The 19,427-nt window shown below is 40.5% G+C and overlaps 1 protein-coding gene across 8 annotated transcripts in view; it reads right to left on the reverse strand.

Moving 5' to 3' along the window:
• Window positions 1–147: 147 nt before the first annotated feature.
• The window catches only part of Irbp18 (Inverted repeat binding protein 18 kDa), a 55,585-nt gene continuing 36,305 nt past the window's right edge, over window positions 148–19,427 (reverse strand). For 6 of the 8 annotated variants that reach the window (XM_045725616.2, XM_045725617.2, XM_069300624.1 and 3 more), the window contains 3 exons: window positions 6,515–6,617; window positions 2,163–2,341; window positions 148–1,946 (listed from right to left, as the gene is read on the reverse strand). In XM_045725616.2, coding sequence (XP_045581572.1) covers window positions 1,825–1,946; window positions 2,163–2,341; window positions 6,515–6,615 — 402 coding nt within the window. In that variant the 5' untranslated portion in view covers window positions 6,616–6,617 and the 3' untranslated portion in view covers window positions 148–1,824. Of the gene's footprint in view, window positions 1,947–2,162; window positions 2,342–6,514; window positions 6,621–19,427 lie in introns of all 8 variants that reach the window. The other 2 variants (XM_045725620.2, XM_069300623.1) reach the window with 1 other exon arrangement.

A 19,427-nucleotide genomic window follows, 5' to 3' on the forward strand; every position in this document is an offset into this window, starting at 1 on the left:
GGTAGACTAAGTATTTTATGCATACTAAGTTCATATTGTGTTAAGAGCATTCTTTAATGTTATGTTTAAAAGTGACGCCTCAACTTCTGGGAGAGGTATGCAAAATACAGTACTTGTATATTAGCAGAAAGGAAATGAAACAAAAGATTGTGAAAGGTGTTTTACTTTGTACTGTAGACAATATTCAAAAGACACCAGTCTAAGTCCTAAAATCATGCTCCCCAATAATGACACTTAAGAGGGAGAACTTTGCAACTTTCTAATTCTATAAAATGTATACAAAATTATGTGACTGATGTTAAATAATTCCCAGTTCTGTGAGCATATTGGACTATAAAATTAATATTTTATTTAGATTATAAAAGTGAAACAAATTAATATAAAATCTTAACCCAGACCCATACTCAAATTTAATATTTTTAAAGTATCGCACACTGTACACACACACCTATCGTCTAAATGTACACAACAATACTAGTGCTAGGTAACAACACTCCATGCATTTACTAGTTATCACATAATACAACATATTTTACTCCATGTAATTTTGTAGTATCAGATAATCATTGGTACTGGTGCAAGTGCACTTGAAATTTGATGGATGCAATACACAAAGAGCAACAAGCATTTGCTATTTCTAATTATATTGTTGCTAGTTTGTACTTAGGATTTAATATTCTCAATACTTTTTTCATCAATACAGACAATACTTACCTTACAGTATTAATATACCATTAATAACAATATCGAATTTAAATGTTGCCCTATGCATATTTAATCTTGACCTTCAGCAGTATGAATGCAAGATTTTAGTCCTATCTAGTAAGATGCATGCAGAGTTAATTTCATATTATTAATGCAGCTGAAGTTTATTTGCAAGAAATATTGTTTTAGATTTTCAGTAGGCAAAATATATTTCATTCTTAAAACAATTATCATACTATGTTTATTTTTCACGGCTTGAAATAAGTATAGCACTAAGGCAAAGCATTGCCTGTTCAGTTGAAGAACTAAGAGGTCCACTGTTGTTTAAAGTTGCTGGGTCCCCTGAGGGTCCCCTGATTAAATTTGATGCCTGCAAAAACAATTATGAAAATAGCATAGTATATAGAAACCTTTACTAAACACAATGGCATACAACATTTTGAATGACCAGCCCAATGGTCATCTGCAAACAATGCAAAAGCTTTTTTTTTCTCTCCATTTAATTAACTGAAGAATATGCACCTGCCATTCTGGAGAATAAAAATTTTATGAAATTAAATAGACATTGTGTGAATAATGGCTGTAGCATCATAAGTCAAAACCATTTTTACAGATATTAAGTTACATGTGGATCTTATTACTTATATTACTCAGTCTATATTCTTTAAGAATTACAATAGGTATTGATAACCATATGAAAGTAGATATGCCATTATAAAGACATGGCATCACAAGTGAAATAAGTCCTAAAGTATGTCATTAATTATGTTTGTAATTCACTGAAGCCACAATATTGTAACACTGACAATGTAATATTTGTCATAAAGGTGCTGTGACAATTTATTCAGGTACAACAAATATGGCTTTGTGATAACTGTGCATAGTATTTCACTCTCCAGCCATATACAACCAATTAATCATACAAGTATTTCCACGGGAAACAATACATAAAATATTCTCACAAACCTCATAACTTAATAATGTATACTTAGCACTTAGGATTCCAGTGCTTTGGTTGCTGGTAAGGGAAAGATTATACAGCAGATATCAGTCACAGCCTCACAAGAAACCTTGTGGGCTTGTTTTGTCATTGGTTCACTTGTGTTTGTTTACTCCCAGTTATAGGGGGGGGCCCTTGGAAAGGCTCATTAAGAGGGACACGCCCTCATCCATTTCTTCCGGGGTCTCTTCAAGCATCCTGGCTAACTCGGCATCATTCAGTTGTACACCATGAGCATTTCCTGTTTATAAAGAAAAATGTGAAAAACTGAAGTGTCAAAATTTGTGGCTTCAGTAGCTTTTACCTCACTTAAATGGGAAAAGTGTACTTCACTTAAGTGTTCATAATTATAACTACTGCATCCATGAATTTATACATTAATATAATAGTTGACCAATATGTTACAAAGTTGTACACTGACCACTATAAAGTCATTTTTCAGCATAGTCACACAAACCTGCATGAGCAACAAAAAGGTCCTTAAGTATCCCTAATTCTTTAGTAAGGATCTTTATGTTTTCCTCAAGTTCTTCATTCTCATTCCTTAGTTGAGTGACTCTATCTACCATTTGCTGGGTCTTCATTTTTGTTTTCATTCGTGACTTTTTTACCGCCTGGTTGTTACGCTCACGACGCCTGAAAGTACATTTTAATCAGTGACAGTACAGGTATTGTAAAAGGGCAGCTGCGTTAAGCTCAACAAGCCACAATATAGGACAATGCTTTTTCACCCATAGGGTAATAAACCCATGGGATTGCCTATCCACTGAAGACATAAATGCTAAGACAGGATTCTAGTACAAAATCCAACTGGAAAAAATCCTCAGGTTACTACTAAAAAAGCAAACATGTATTGGGAGAAGTTTTGTTTTATAATCTTTAGTATCTTCTTAAGGGATACCTTATTTAACACTTTCGCATTCCAATGATGCTAAAATGCATCATTGGTACTGTTACGTAATTCCTCTGCATAGCAGTGGAAAGTTGCCTCTTCCTATTGCCCTCAACACCTTCATGCTACACTACCTCCTCTACGACAAAACCAGACAGCCACCTCCAGTCAGATGTCTGGAGAGCTCCACCACGGACCCACTACCTTGCCCTGAGAGCACATGCCAGGTGTGCACCGGTGACCAGTTCAGCATTCACTAACTACCCATTACTTTGCCGGGCTCATCATTACACCTCACACCTTGCCGCCAGCTGTGACGTCATCACCCGCAGGCATGTATATAAGCTCCTGTCTGTGACCCTGCCAGCAGATTACTCCTGGTGCTCTCTCGGGTTCTACACATCTCCTTCACTCGATGTGGTCCTGCTACGACGCATGATGGTGAACGTGTGGCCTAGTGTATATAGTGTAGTCACCCTTATTTTTTCTTATTGTAGAGTAAAGATTTAGTTTATTTTCATGTGTCTCAGCCAAGTTTGGCTCAGGAATTCTTTTGTTATGATTGCTGTTATAAGTGTTTAATTGTTTATACTGTACTGTAATATTTGCTTATTCCTGCAGTTTCACACCACAAAGGTCTTTAGCAGTTTTTTTTTTTTTACTTTGTTTTATTTTTTATTTAACCCTTAACGCTGCTAAGGGATCCTGGGGACTTTTACTCCCCTGTGCGCAAGAAAAAATTCTAAAAAAATTTGTTTTCTAAAAATGTTCATTTGTGTTCCCTAAGCACGGGAAAAAACAAAATCATAGGTGACATATTTTGGCCGAGGAAGTCTGGCAAAATGAAGGCGTTGACAGAGCAAGCGTCAGAGGTGGTCAGCTCCGCCACAGCTGTCAAGCGGGAGTTACCACAGATATTATTACCTAATTATTTCAATGTCTGATTTTTTCCCTGTATTTTTTTTTTTTTTTTTTTTGCAGTAATATTATTCAATAGTATGTAGTGTGATATGCTGTATTTATATAATAAAAGGGCTGAATCATTGCTATACTCAAAATTATGGTGGGCTCCCCCAACATACTCCTTTTGCTGTTATTACACTAATAAACACGTTGAAGCACATCAACAAACTGGAAAAGGTGCAAAGACATGCCACTAAGTGACTCCCAGAACTGAAGAATAATAGCTACGAGGAGAGGTTAGAGGCATTAAATATGCCAATACTAGAATATAGATGAAAAAGAGGCGATATGATCACTATGTACAAAATAGTAACAAGAATTAATAAAATTGATAGGGAAGAATTCCTGAGACCTGGAACTTCAAGAACAAACGGTCATAGATTTAAACTAACTAAACAAAGATGCCAAAGAAATATAAGAAAATTCACTTTTGCAAACAGCAAACAGAGTGGTAGACGGTTATAATAAGTTAAGTGAGAAGGTGGTGGAGGCCAAGACCGTCAGTAGTTTCAAAGCGTTATATGACAAAGAGTGCTGGGAAGACAGAACACCACGAGCGTAGCTTTCATCCTGTAACTACACTTAGGTAATTACAAACACCTCTCTTCTCCGACTCACCCTCTTCCATATGCCAACAAGAGTTCTCATTCAAGGTAAGATACACATACTGTATTGTAGTTAGTACAAAATGAGTGTTATTCGGTACCAAATGTATTTTTAAGTTAATATTTTTGGGGGTGTGGAACGGATTAATTCAATTTACATTATTTCTTATGGGAAAATTAAATTTGGTTGATGACACATCTCTGGGAACGGATTACGATCGTAAACAAAGGTACCACTGCATCTGACTGTAGGAATGTTACTACCGGAGTACCACAGGGTTCAGTTCTTGTGCTAGTAATGTTTATCATCTACATAAATGATCTAATAGAAGGTATACATACTTATATGAACATGTTTACTGTTGATACTAAGCTACTAGGAAAGGTAGGAAACCTAGATGATTGTCATGCCGTTCAAATGGACCAAGATATATAATTGCTTCAAGCACCATGTGGCAAATGGAATTCATTGTGAATAAATGCCATGTTATGATACATGGAATAGGAGAAAACAGACCACACACAACCTACAAATTATGTGGAAAGGACTTAAAGAACTCTAACAAAGAAAGAGATCTAAGGGTGGTTCTGGATGTCACCAAAGTAACATAAAGGACATTGTGTGAGGAGCATATGCTGCAATTTCCAAATTCAGAATCATTTTTAATCACTTTGATGGTGAAATACTAAAGAAACTGTTCATGACTTATAGGAAACCAAAATTGAAATATGCAACAGTTGTATGGTGTCCATATCTCACGAAGCACATCAGTAAACTGGAAAAAATGCGAAGGTATGCTACAAAATGGCACCAGAACTGAAAAACAATTGTTATGAAGAAAGGCTCAAGGCATTAACCCCCAAGCTGCTAAGGGCTATTTCGCCTTAGTTGCCCACAGGCACATAAAAAAAAAAAAAAAAAAAAAATTTCTTTTATAAACCTGTTAATTTGTGTTCCCAGATCACGGGAAAAAATGATAAAAAAAATTGTAAGTGGCATATTTTTGCCGCAATAGGGCCAGGAAGTCTGGCAAAAAAGAGGCACTGACTCAGCAAACGTTCAAGGCGGTCACCTCTGCTCCAACTGTCAGACGGGAGTTGCCACAAAGATATAATTACCTAATTATTTCAATGTCTGATTTTTTCTTCATTATTTTGCTGTAATATTATTCAATAGTATGTACTATGATATATTTATATAATAAAATGTGTGAATCATCGCTGTACTCAAAATTATGGTGTGCATATTATTGATTCAATTATTGTGTTCGTAAAACAATAAACAAATACTTTGTCAGTTATTACACTATATACATAGGTTATATAAGTATCTGCATGTTTTGTTCACCATAACGAACCACTAAGTTGATACTGCGAGTCAAAAAGCAACGAGGAGTGGCCAGCCAGCCTCTCACTGCCCCTTCCTCCTTCCTTCAATGACTCCTCACTCGCCCACATCCTCCTCCCATAATACTGCCTTTGCTTTTATTCACTATATTTTTTATTCACAGATGTTATAATTAAGTATTTGCATGTTCTGTTCACCATAACTGTTCATCTTAGCTGGTATAGTGCACAAAGAGCATAGTGGCCACCCTTACACAGCATGACAAGTCAGGAAGATGATGCCACCTCCCTCACCAAAATGTGGAACAAGTGAGAAAGTAATGGAGGTCAAAATGCACAGTAGTTTCAAAGCATTATATGACAGAGTCCTAGTAAGATGGGACACCACGAGCATAGCTCTCGTCCTGTAACTACACTTAGATAATTACTCTAAGTAAATAATATGCTGTATTTTTTATATTATATGTTCCAAAAATATTGGTTTTGTGATTATTTTTCATTGTCTGGGATTGGAATGTATCCCCCATTTATAGTTTTGTACCAATGGGATATCTCATTCTATGTTCTAAACAAATTCTTTATGAACACCATTTCAGAACATAACCCACTTATAGCTGGGGACTCCCTGTACTGGTCATTTTTCTACAAAGTAGAAAGTACGCACTAAGTACTTAGTACAGTATTGTGGGAGGTAATCATTCCTACTAAGTAATCATTGTAATCTGATCTTTTGTATATCTTATAATAATAATAATAATAATAATATTTTATATATTATTATTTTTATGGACATAAATTCCTCAGTATTCTATGTACTGTATTCTACTTTACTTACAAATAACAAAAATTAACATTTAACAATTATGTGGTTATACTGATTAACTCTTGTAATCCATTCTTCTCAAATATAAAATTAAACAAGACTAAATAAAATAATATCTGACCAATGAAGTTGTCAAAAAATTGGATGCCGAATGCTGCAGAGCCAAAAGATGTACTGACCTCCGGTATTCCTCAGTATTCTTGACTGGCCGGCGAGAGCTGGAATTCCCACCGGAAGAGTCATCTCCACTTTCATTTATTCCTTCCATTTTTGGTGCCATCACTACTATGACCAGGCAAAAGTATTAGAAGTTTAGGTGCTTATATATGATAAATATCAAAAGCAAATAAGTATTGTGTTTACAAACTTTTCAAACCACAAGAGGTATTAATAGTCAAGTAGATTCATGGAAGCAAGGCTAAGAAGACTTGTTCTTCAAAAATTGGTTTCTTGCATCATACTAATTATGAACAAAATTGTCCTTAAAATACAGTATTTAGGAGGATGTGAAGCGCTGAAGCTGGCCCAATTTACATTTTGTGAAATATTCATATTTGAATTTAAATACTGAACTACATAAAGGAAAATGTAACTTACTGCAGCTTTGTTTAACATGAAGAAAATACGTTTAGCAAAAGAGTTCAATACGGTACTGTAATTGGTAATGATAAGGGCTGGCTCCTGCTCTATATTAATTATATAAAATAATCTAAAACCATTGATCTTTTGGCTTTGAAAATATATGCAGAGGAAAATATGCAATATCATAAACAAAATATAGCATTGAATGCAATGAAACATCTCTTTCTAGTGGGTTTCTTCAGTGGTTTCCCGAGCTACCCACCTGTTTAGCTTCAAGCTTAAAGCATGCAAGCAGTCCCTTTGAGTCACAAGTGCTTACTGGGAATGAACCAGGACCAGAGTCTGGGTTCCCATCAATAGAGTAGACCAGAAATACAAGATCAACCCAGGTTGAAAAGAAAAACCACCAGAAAAGTAAAGTGCCCAAAAACAAGCAACTGCATGAAAAATACTGTACTGAAAGTCCTGATACAAACCATGTACACACTCACTGTCCAAATCCAGCTGCCGGTTAGTTACTCATTCACCAGCCTGTTGGTTGGTGTTAGTAGGGGGTTACATTTCTATGAATAATGTCTTTCAGGCCTTTTTTTTCTCTCTCTCTCTTTTGTGAGCCATGGAAAAATTCCTGTAGAATGGATTTATAGGTGGGACAGATACTGTAGCATTGGCCATTTCATCAGAGGTATCGTTGCAGATATGTCAATGATATTAAGAGGATACCTGGTTGATACCTGGTTGTCGTGCTGCCATGAACTGTCATGCTACCTCTGATGAGATGATGAATACTACAGTATCTGCCCCACCTATTAAACTATTTTACAGTAGCTTCTTTTTTATGGCTCATAAAATAGAGGAAAGAGTCCTGAAAGACACTGATAGAAATGTGTACCCTACAGACACCAATGAAAAGATAGAGGTGACAATCTACTACAAGAGAAAGAAGGCTGCCAACTTGCCACTATGACACTATGAAGAAACTCTTGACTGGAAGTGAAATATCTTGAAAGAGATAAATGTCATTTATACCTTCACATGCCCACTTGGGGTCTGTCAGCCACAACAATCTCTATATATAAGCAAAACAACAACATCTCTTTCAAGGTGCCTAACAATACACAAACAACAATGCTCTATCAAAGAATATATAATTTCTACACAACCAATTCATCACCAGAGATATCCTGGCCAACAACAAAATAATTGACAGATACAATACAATAGAAGATTAGACATTTGCAAAGCACTACATATCAAACAATCTCAGCCAACTATTAATAGCCAGCTGATACTCGGATACATTCTACCATCTCCAAGATCAAGGCAGAATATTCAGCACTCTGTTCCAGCAATCTTAAGAACACAAGAAAGAAAGAAACGACAGAAAGCCTATTGGCCAATGCAACACTCATTCTTCTAGGTTATATATATTCGGTTGCTCACTAATTTGAATACACTTCAAAAACAAAGATGGCCGCCACCACAGGGAAGGACAGCACACCAACAGATGAATGTTTTGAAGGATTCTCAGCACAATATATAATGAAAGATGGTTTTATTGGCAGGTTAGTGATTATTGGGGACCTTCTAAAGAATTATGAAGAAAAGGTAATTAAATTAGAACAAGAAAATGAAGGTCTCAAGATTGAGTTTTGTAATTTAAAAGGAAGTATTTTCCAGCTAGGTAAGGAAATTACCAGCTTAACTGATAAGGTCATTTATGTAATTTATACAGGAGGCACAAATCAAGGAACTAGTGAAAGATAATGAGGTATGGAAAGTGAAGAGTGGTGAATTTGAAGAAATAAACCAGAAAATAGTCTCAACTGGTGAACAACTCTAAGGAGCCCTGTGGCTAACATAGAGTTAGGCGAAGATATGCAAAGAGAAACTTGATTGACAACTCACAGAGAGGAGGTTAATAAAGAATTAGAAAAGTACAAGGAGGAAATTAAACATATGCACAAGTTGTAAAAGAGAAGGAGACGATCAAGGAAGTGGGTAAGGAAGTCAAAACCAGAAATGACAAACAAGAAGCAGACATTAGGCAAGTAATTAGGAAAGAACTGGTAACCAACAGTAAACTAGTACAAAACACTGCAAGACAGAAGTAAGTCCATAATAATTTTTGGGTGTTTAGAAAAGGAAATTTCATCTAGGGTGGACAGAGTAGCAGAAAAGATAAAAATCATAGAGAAAATGGTAGGTTTAGGAGAAGGCCTTAATTCAAAGGAAAATGTCAGTGATTTTAGGAGAATAGAAAATATGAGAAAGACAAGAACCATCCCTTAACCCTTAAACCGCTCAATACATATACGATGGGAGTGACTGTCACGAAATTGCACACATCGTACATATACGACTGAGAGTCTAGCACACGATTTTAAATGCCCTGCGAGGGATAGGGGCAGCGATAGTCCAGCCACAGCTGATAGTAAACAGACGCCAAACTATTTGTTTATTGTTTTATGAACATAATACATAACTGAATCACTAATATGCACACTATAATTTTGAGTACAGTATAGCGATGGTTCACACACATTTTATTATATAAATATATCACACTACACACTATTGAATAATATTACAGTGGTACCTCGAAATACAAGTCCCCCTATATATGAGTGTTTCAGAATACGAGCAGGATTTGCTTGGAAAATTTACATCAGAATATGAGCGTTGCCTCGGAAGACGAGGGTGTTGATACGCGTACAGGCCGACTAGCGCGTGGTGGCATGGTGATCATGCCTCAGTTTACCAGTGCCTCGCGCCCAGTGACAATCCCGCCTGAATTCTTCACAAGGATTTACAGTTTTTTGTCAGATTTTTGGTTATTTGAGCATAAAAGTTGTTATTATATATTTCACCATGGGTCTCAAGAAAGCCAGTGGTAAGGTTCAACCTAAGAAAATAGTTGTGAGTAGAGGCAGTAGAGGATGTCCCTTCTTCATTAAAAAAATGTGTGGGAAGAACTGAAATGTTTTGTTGAAAAAACTCACCCAGGTAAAACTGTAGCAGGCCGTTGCATTGACCTTTTAAATGACAATGTGATGTCTTACTACAGACAAGTGTTAAAATGTAGGGAAAAACAAGTGTCCTTAGACAGATTCTTAGTAAGACAAGCAGGTCCTAGTGGTATGAAGGCAAAACGTGCCAGAGAGTGCACACCAGTGAAGTCCTCACTGCCTGATGTTACAATGGAAGGGAGACTCCCCTTCCAAACAGTAACACCTCTCCTCCTCCCTCCTCCTCACCATCTTCCACACACCAACAGCAGTCATCAGCAAGGGTAAGTAATAACTTGGACATACTTTTGTAGTGTAGATTTAGATGAATTAGGTATAAAATTTAGTTTGAAGTGAGGTTTTTGGGTAGTCAGGAACAGATTTTTTCATTTCCCATTATTTCTTATGGGGAAATTAGCTTTGGTTTACGAGTTTTCAGATTACGAGCTGTTTCCTGGAACGGAATAAACTCTTAAACAGAGGTACCCCCTGTACTGCAAAAAACCAGCATTAAATGTAATGAAATGCCATTTTTTGGGTGAGACCCGGAGGCTTCCCAGAGCTATGCCAGGCTGATATGTATATATTAGACCATAGCAACAGTCAATCGAAGGAGTTCTAAGCCTATCGGGGACCAGAGCCAGAACCAGGCTCCCTCAAGAGAGGCAGGAGGAGCAATGGCCTAAAGACACCCCCCCCATGTAATTGGAAGCAGTGTTTGTCTGCCATCTACCAGGTCAGGCACCCAGAAATGTAGGAATTTCAAAACTTTTTTTACTGCTGGTAAAAAATTGCAAACTGAAAGCTGAACTAGCAAACAGAACTCTTCATTCAAAAACAAGGAAACAAACATGACGTCACCACAACCGCCACGCATCCGTCTGCGCAACTCCCCGTCCCAGGGGGGGGGGGGGGGGTTTCCAGACCTCTATGCCAGCAACTCTCCTCAGTTCAGAGGCTGAGTATCAAAAACGCGAAAAAACGTTGACCGGACGAGGGAGGGATGCCGGGAAGCCTCCGGGTCTCACCCAGAAAATGGCGTTTCATTATATTCAACGCTGGTTTTCAGTAGAGAGCCCCTTCGGCTCCCCAGAGCTACCTAACCAAAGATAAGAAGAAAAGGGACTCACCCGTAGGTCATCACGCGCTCCTCAACTCAAAGTCGAGACAACAGGCCACAACCTGTAACCCAAGGCTATACACGCCCAAGAAGGACTAGGAATACTAACAAGGTAACGTGCAGCAGGACCCTGTTAGACCTCCAAAAGCCCCATACCCAAAAGATAGGCCAGGACATTGCCAAAACAGCAGCCGAATGCCAAACTTATGAACGGTGTGGCACGGGAAAAGATCACAGGCTGGCTGGACTGAATAATCCTGCGAACCACCTGGGAGACCCGCGCCCTGGAATAGGGAAGAAGGGAAACTGGGTCAACCCAAAGCGCGTCATCTGCCACAGAGGCTGTAACATGCAAATCACGGTGATGAAACACAAAACATGATGCACCCCCGTCCAAACCAACCAAGCATCAACAACCCAAGGACCCCCTCAGAGAGCAGCAGACTCATTCTTCGCCAGAAAAGAAGGAGACCGCTATAAACGAAGAAAAGACCACCAGGAATGAAAGAGCAGAAACCCCTGCGCCGGAGGAGAGCAAGAAACTCTCCGACCCGACCCCCAGAGGCCAATGCCAACAAGAAAAGCTGTAGAAAAACAGTCCTGAAGCGAGGGGGGCCACCCCAAACCGAGGAGAAGGGAGAAGAGAGCACCCGGTGCAATGACCAGGATAGCTCAGGCGGTGCATGAGCAGGCTGGAGGTGAAAACAATGCTCGAGAAAGCTTGCGGAACAGAGCAGAAGTGACATCCACCCCAAATGTAAGCTGCAGCGGCTCTGCCAGCGCCACCCGAAACAAGGCGACAGTATCAGGCATAAGAAGACGGTCCTGAAACAACCAAGAGAGGACAAAACAACCTACGAAAAGACAAGTGCCAAAAAGACCGCCAGGAAATTTCATACTGTACTGCCGTCGAGACGAAACTCGCAGGTGGGACACCAACTAAGTCACCTGATCACCATACAAGTGGTGATAAACCTGCGTCAAAAAGACCAGACACGAGAAACAGAGAAGATCGACCCAGCCACGTACCGGAATGGACCGACCTGCTGAAAGAGGCGGAGCCGCGGGAAGATCCTCGGGTTCGGACATCGAGCAAGAAGTGCCTGAAACCAGGACTGGGCCGGCCACCACCGGCCAACAGGACTACTCATCCCTGGTAAGTCTCTCTAAGCTAACCAGGACCCTAAGCAAAACCTGAACCGGTAGAAAGAGGTACAGGTAACCCCAACTCGACCAGTCCAGCCGAAAGGTATTGACCCCAACGGCCTCGCAGTTTGGGAAGGGCACCACAAACACTGGAAGACGCCTTGACCAAGTCGAAACGAAGAGGTCCACCTCTAGGCGCCCGTACATCTGGCAGAGCCAACTGAATGAGTCTGTGTCAACTGTCCATTCCATGGATAGGGGCATGAACCGAGACAGACCATCAAGCCAGGACGTTTGACACCCCCTGAACGTAAACTTCCAGGAGAGCCAAACCCCAAGAACTCAGCAAACGAGTCACCTGAAACGACTAGCCCCACAGAGCCAAGGACCCCATTGAACCCCCACTGTTCAGACAATGAACCACCGGGGAGCAGTCAGAATGGAGCCAGATCATTGCTCCACGAGCAACACGAACCCTCTGAAGCGAATGCCACACCACTGCGAACTCCTGTGCCATGCTGTGAGCCCGACAGAACCTGAACACCGGATGAATTGGGACGTGCTAAGATATGTCCCAAAGCTCTAGAGACACCATCCAAGCACCCGGTGCCAAAAGCAGCCGGACCCGAGGCAGAGTGGTCATCTGTAAGGAGGTTATCTTGAGATGATTTCGGGGCTTTTACTGCCCCCGCGGATTGTTTCCTCCAAGGAGTGCCGGACCAACCGGGCTGTGGTGGGTATGTGGGCCTGCGGGCCGCTCCAAGCAACAGCCTAGTGGACCAAACTCTCTCAAGTCAAGCTTGGGAAGTAGAAGAACTCCCAGAACCCCATCAACCAGGTATCAACCAGGTAACTCTTGCCATTCAAGTGCGCAGTCTGACAGGATGAAAGACAAAGCAGTCTGCTAGTCAGGAAGACTCCGGCACCTTGTAACGCACCTAATAAGGAAGAGGAGTCAAACTCAAAACAAGAAGGCTCCATTATCGAGGAGTAATCTGAGTCTCACATCCCTCCCACACCTTTATCGGTGGAATGCTGGAAGCCAAAAACCCCCAGGAGGGGGGAACAGAAGAACCCAAGGAACTCGGAACTGAACCCGGGGAGGAGTCGAACTCATAACAAAATCGTACAGGGAGGGGGATAGGAAAACCCCTCCCCCTGTAACAACAAGCCCTGCACTGAGGGTCCCAAACACTTAAGCAGGGACAAATGGGGCCGAGACTCCTCCCCAGCCCCGGAATCCTCCATGTCAGGACCCGGGGCCGAGCCGTCCTCCAAACCTTCTGCCTCTGGAGAGAAAGCAGAGTCCACCGGAAAAGCAGGGATGAAGGGGGCCTGCTGGCATAGCCCAAAAACTCCGGCAGGAGGATCAGGCTCGAATACCTCCGCCGCTGATCTGGAAGGGGCAATCCCCGAAGCCGCCCGAGTCTCACTACCAGTATAATTCAGCGGGACACCTGCGGGGCATCCGGAAAGGTAACCAACTTCGCACGTTGCTGCAACCTATCTTGAGGTTATCTTGAGATGATTTCGGGGCTTTTTTTAGTGTCCCCGCGGCCCGGTCCTCGACCAGGCCTCCACCCCCAGGAAGCAACCCGTGACAGCTGACTAACACCCAGGTACCTATTTTACTGCTAGGTAACAGGGGCATAGGGTGAAAGAAACTCTGCCCAATGTTTCTCGCCGGCGCCTGGGATCGAACCCAGGACCACAGGATCACAAGTCCAGCGTGCTGTCCGCTCGGCCGACCGGCTCCCGGCACAACCTAAACCTCACATGCAACGTTAAAGCTGCCTGCACCCGAATATCAGTCTCAGTGGACTGGGTGAATGGAGTACAAGCAAAGAACACCACTCGCAGGACTCCGGGTCAAAGGTGTCACTGACCCCAACAGGCAGCAAGGCAGAGGCAGACGGTGAGTGTCACCCTGAGACGAGGGGACAGAGCAACCTTCAAACTCGCACAAGGCAAGGTGGGACTCAGAGGTCTCCTACATTGAACCATTGAGCCCCAAAGGGGGGTTTCCAGGGCCCTTAGGCTGACTGTTAAGGGAAGCCCAGGCGAGGTACTGCTAACCAGTTATCCCAGAGCTACCAAGCAAACAACTAAAAGCTGAACCCCTGCCGCGTGTGCAAGCACAGGGACCTAGTGGAGGGCCACCAGAATCCTACAAGTGGTCCTACCACAACACCAGGCAGACCCCCACCAGGCAAATCAAAACAAAAACAAAAGAAAACCCCTCAAAAGCACAACGTCTCTTGGAGAACAGAACCGGTCGCTATGCGAATATCAGACAGCTGCACAGTACCTCGCACCCCAGCCAGCGACAAAACTACCTCCTACCTAAGGGCAAACAGGAGTAGGAACCTCCCCAGCTAAACCCCCAAGGGCAGGCAATCACCGAGCAGCGACAGAACCGCACGGAGGTAGCTGCTCCTGAACGGCTCATGGAAGATAACCCTGAAGCCGCAAAGGCAGTACTTACGGGGCACCTAGGGAAGGCAACCCTAGGTGCATGCAGCAGTTTAAGGGTTAAGGGTGACATTTAATGGAATAAACACATGATGGAAGTGCTTAGAAATGCCAGGAAATTGCAGTGTAAAGAGAATGACAAACTTTGGTCAATAAGACAAGACCTCTCAAAGGAAGACAGAGAAAAGCTGAAAATGAACCTCGATGAAGCAAAACATCCAAATAGGAATAGAAATGAAAAAGAAATTCATTTTCTACAAAGTATTAAGGACTGTAAAGATAGTGAAATAATACATAAAAACAAAGCAAGAAAATCATTAGAGGAAGGGAGAGTAAAGAACAAAGGGAATGGGAACAGGTTCCTGAAAATTTTATATACTGTAGAGTGGTACCTCAGCTTACAAATTTAATTCATTCCCAGAGACGGCTCGTAAGCCGAATATTCGTAAACTGAAGCGAATTTCACCATAAAAAATAATGGAAATTGTATTAATCTGTTCCAGACTCCATAAAAAACTTCAAAGTAAATTTTATACCTAATTCACCCAAATCTTCAGTACTAAAGTATGTACAAGTTATTACTTACCTTTACTGATGACTCCTGTTGGCATATAGAAGACAGTGAGGAGGGGGGAGGAGGAGAAGTGTTAGTGTTTGAAAGGGAAGTCCCCTTCCATTATTACATCAGGCAGTGAGGACTTCTCTGGGGGTACACTCTCTGGCACGTTTTGCCTGCATACCACTAGGACCTGCTTGTGGCTCACTACTTGCTTGTCTTGCTAAGAATCTGTCTAAAGACACTTGTTTTTCATTATATTTTAACACTTGTCTGTAGTGAGACATCACATTGTCATTCAAAAGGTCAATGCAATGGCCTGCTACAGCTTTCTTTGGGTAAGTTTTTTCAACAAAACTTTGCAGTTCTTCCCATACTTCACATATTTTCTTAATGAGGAAGGGACATCCACTACTGCCTCTCCTCAACTATTTTCTTAGGTTGAACCTAACCACTGACTTTTTGGGGACCCATGGCGTGATTTACTGTACAGTATAATAATTACTTTTATGTTCAAAAACCAATAAAGCAGAAAAACAATGAAATTCCTTTACAAAGAATTCAAGCGCGATTGTCACTAGATAAGAAAGACTGGTAAACTGAAGCACGCCACACGCTCAGTCTACCCATACATGTATCAACAAAGTCACTAGTTGAGGCAAAGTTCATAAGTCGAGTCAAATTTTCCAACGAAATCGGGGTTGTAACTCAAAACATTTGTAAGTACTGTAGTGGCATTCTTAAGTCGAGGTGCCACTGTATCTGCTAAGATTCCTGTGTGCAAGGATGTCTGGAATATTAATTGGGGTGGAATGCTGCACTCAGTTGCACATTCTTGCAGCAACCAAAGTGAAACTACATCAGGCCAACTGCTTTATTTTTTTCTAGCCCCTTGAGTAATTTTTACACTTGTCTTGAGATACATCTATGTATTCTATGGCATGCTCTGTAACTGATATTGGGTTCAGTTCTATGAAATCCTCAATTAGTACAAACACACTTTGGATCTGTTCATTTACCAATTCACATTTCTTTTTCGCAGATGATGAATCACAATAACGTTGCTGAAGAATGATGACCAAACCACACACTAGAAGATGAAAAGAATACGACGTTTCGTTCCATCCTAGACCATTATCAAGTCGATTGTATAAGACTTGATAATGATAATGGTCCAGGACGGACTGAAACGTTGTCGTCTTTTCATCTTCTAGTGTGTGGTTTGGTCAATATTTCTCTTTCATTCTCAGTAGTTCTGTTTCCTGTTCTCAATCTCTGGATTTTATCCTTTACATGCAGTTCACTTTTAATGAATTTATAGAAAAGGCCTGGATCTGTTTTACATTTCTCTGCTATACCTTTCTCAAAGTTCCTTTCTGCCTCTCTCAGTGATCTTGTTCTCTAGCACCATTATTCAGTGATCTTGGGAAAATTACCAGAAATTTCATGCTGTCAATAATTTGCCCATACTTTAAAAAAAACAGATGATTCCTCCGCAGCTTTAAGATTTCTCAAGCTATGGCCTTTTATCAGAGTAAGGGATAACTATTCTTTTTTTTAGTACAGTATTTCACAACACGAAGCTCCTCTCACTGCCGATCATCCATGCATTAGACAACCATATTTTTTATGAGAGAGTGAGTGAGAGTGTAATTACCTAAGTGTAATTACCTAAGTGTAGTTACAGGATGAGAGCTACGCTCGTGGTGTCCCGTCTACCCAGCACTCTTTGTCATATAACGCTTAGAAACTACTGACGGTTTTGGCCTCCACCACCTTCTCATCTAACTTGTTCCAACCGTCTACCACTCTGTTTGCGAAAGTGAATTTTCTTATATTTCTTTGGCATCTTTGTTAAGTTAGTTTAAATCTATGACCTCTTGTTCTTGAAGTTCCAGGTCTCGGAAAATCCTCCCTATCGATTTTATTAATTCCTGTTACTATTTGTACGTAGTGATCATATCACCTCTTTTTCTTCTGTCTTCTAGTTTTTGCATATTTAATGCCTCTAACCTCTCCTCATAGAGCTTGTCCTTCAGTTCTGGGAACCACTTAGTAGCATGTCTTTGCACCTTTTCCAGTTTGTTGATGTGCTTCTCAGGATATGGGCACCACACAACTACTGCATATTCTAGTTTTGGCCTAACAAAATTTGTGAACAATTTCTTTAGTATTTCTCCATCCATGTATTTCAAAGCAATTCTGAAGTTAGAAAGCATGGCATAGGCTCTTTGCACAATGATCTTAATGTGATCCTCAGGTAATAGTTTTCTATCTAGAACCACCCCTAGATCTCTTTCTTTATCAAAATTCTTTAAAGATGTCTCACATAATTTATAGGTTGCGTGGGGTCTATGTTCTCCTATTCCACATTCCATAACATGGCATTTATTCACATTAAATTCCATTTGCCAAGTGGTGCTCCATATACTTATTTTGTCCAGGTCTTCTTGAAGGGCATGACAATCATCTAGCTTTCTTATCCTTCCTATTATCAGCAACAATGTTCATATAATTCTGAATACCAACTGGTAGATCATTTATGTAGACAATGAACATCACTGGTGCAAGAACTGAACCCTGTGATATTTCACTTGTGACATTTCTCCAGTCCGATACATTGCCTCTGATTACTGCCTTCATTTTTCTATCAGTCAGAAAATTTTTCATCCATGTTAGAAGCTTACCTGTCACCCTTCCAATATTTTCCAGTTTCAAGAACAACCTCTTATGTGGAACTCTGTCGAAAGCCTTTTTCAGGTCCAGATAGATGCAGTCAACCCAACCATCTCTTTCCTGTAAAATCTCTATGGGTCGATCATAAAAACTGAGTAAATTCAATACACAGGATCTTCCAGATCGAAAACCATACTGTCTGTCTGATATTATATCATTTCTCTCCAAGTGTTCTACCCATTTAGTTTTTATAATTTTTTCCAATATTTTGACTATTACGCTTGTCAATGATACAGGTCTATAATTGAGGGGGGTCTTCCCTGCTGCCACTTTTGTAGATTGGAACTATGTTAGCCTTTTTCCACACATCTGCTACAACTCCTGTACACAGAGATGCCTGAAAGATCAGGTGAAGTGGAAATGCTGAGCTCAGATGCACATTCTCTCAGAACCCATGGTGAAACTCCATCTGGGTCAACTGCTTTGTTCTTACTTAGCTCCTTTAGCATATTTTCCACTTCATCTCTAGACACCTCTATACCCTTCCATGTTGTTCTCTGGAATTCTTATTGTGTGTGGTTCTCTGAAGATTTAATTTTGTAGAAACACACTTTGGAAATTTTTGTTTAATGTTTCACACATTTCCTTTAAATTTTCTGTGAATCTGTTTCCCATTTTCAACCTCTGGATATTATCCTTTACCTGCAATTTGTTTATGAATTTGTAGAATAGGCCCAGTTCTGTTTTACATTTATCCGCTATCCCTTTTTCAAAATTTCTTTCTGCCTCTCTCCTTACTGCCGTATAGTTATTTCTCGCATCATTGTATCACTGGTATGTTTGGGGGTTTGGCCTTTTCCTATATTGATTCCATTTTTGTTGTCTATTGGTCTATGGTCCTTTCGCAATTTCTATTGAACCAATCCTGTTTTCTGGCCCTGCATCTCTGTTTTGATATATTGATTTTGTTGTTTTGATTTTGTTTTGATGTGTGAGTGAGTGTAATTACCTAAGTGTAATTACCTAAGTGTAGTTACAGGATGAGAGCTACACTCGTGGTGTCCCGTCTTCCCAGCACTCTTTGTTATATAACGTTTTGAAGTTACTGACAGTTTTGGCCTCCACCACCTTCTCACCTAACTTGTTCCAACCGTCTACCACTCTGTTTGCGAAAGTGAATTTTCTTATGTTTCTTCGGCATCTTTGTTTAGTTAGTTTAAATCTATGACCTCTTGTTCTTTAAGTTCCAGGTTTCAGGAAATCATCCCTATCAATTTTATCAATTCCTGTTACTATTTTGTATGTAGTGATCATATCACCTCTTTTTTCTTCTTCTTCTGTCTTTTAGTTTGGCATATTTAATGCCTCTAACCTCTCCTCATAGCTCTTGCCTTTCAGTTCTGGGAGTCACTTAGTAGCATGTCTTTGCACCTTTTCCAGTTTGTTGATGTGCTTTTTAAGATATGGGCACCACACAACTGCTGCATATTCTAGCTTTGGCCTAACAAAAGTCGTGAACAATTTGTTTAGTA

This window comes from Procambarus clarkii, chromosome 44, assembly GCF_040958095.1.
Source record: "Procambarus clarkii isolate CNS0578487 chromosome 44, FALCON_Pclarkii_2.0, whole genome shotgun sequence".
NCBI classification, from domain to species: Eukaryota; Metazoa; Arthropoda; class Malacostraca; order Decapoda; family Cambaridae; genus Procambarus; species Procambarus clarkii.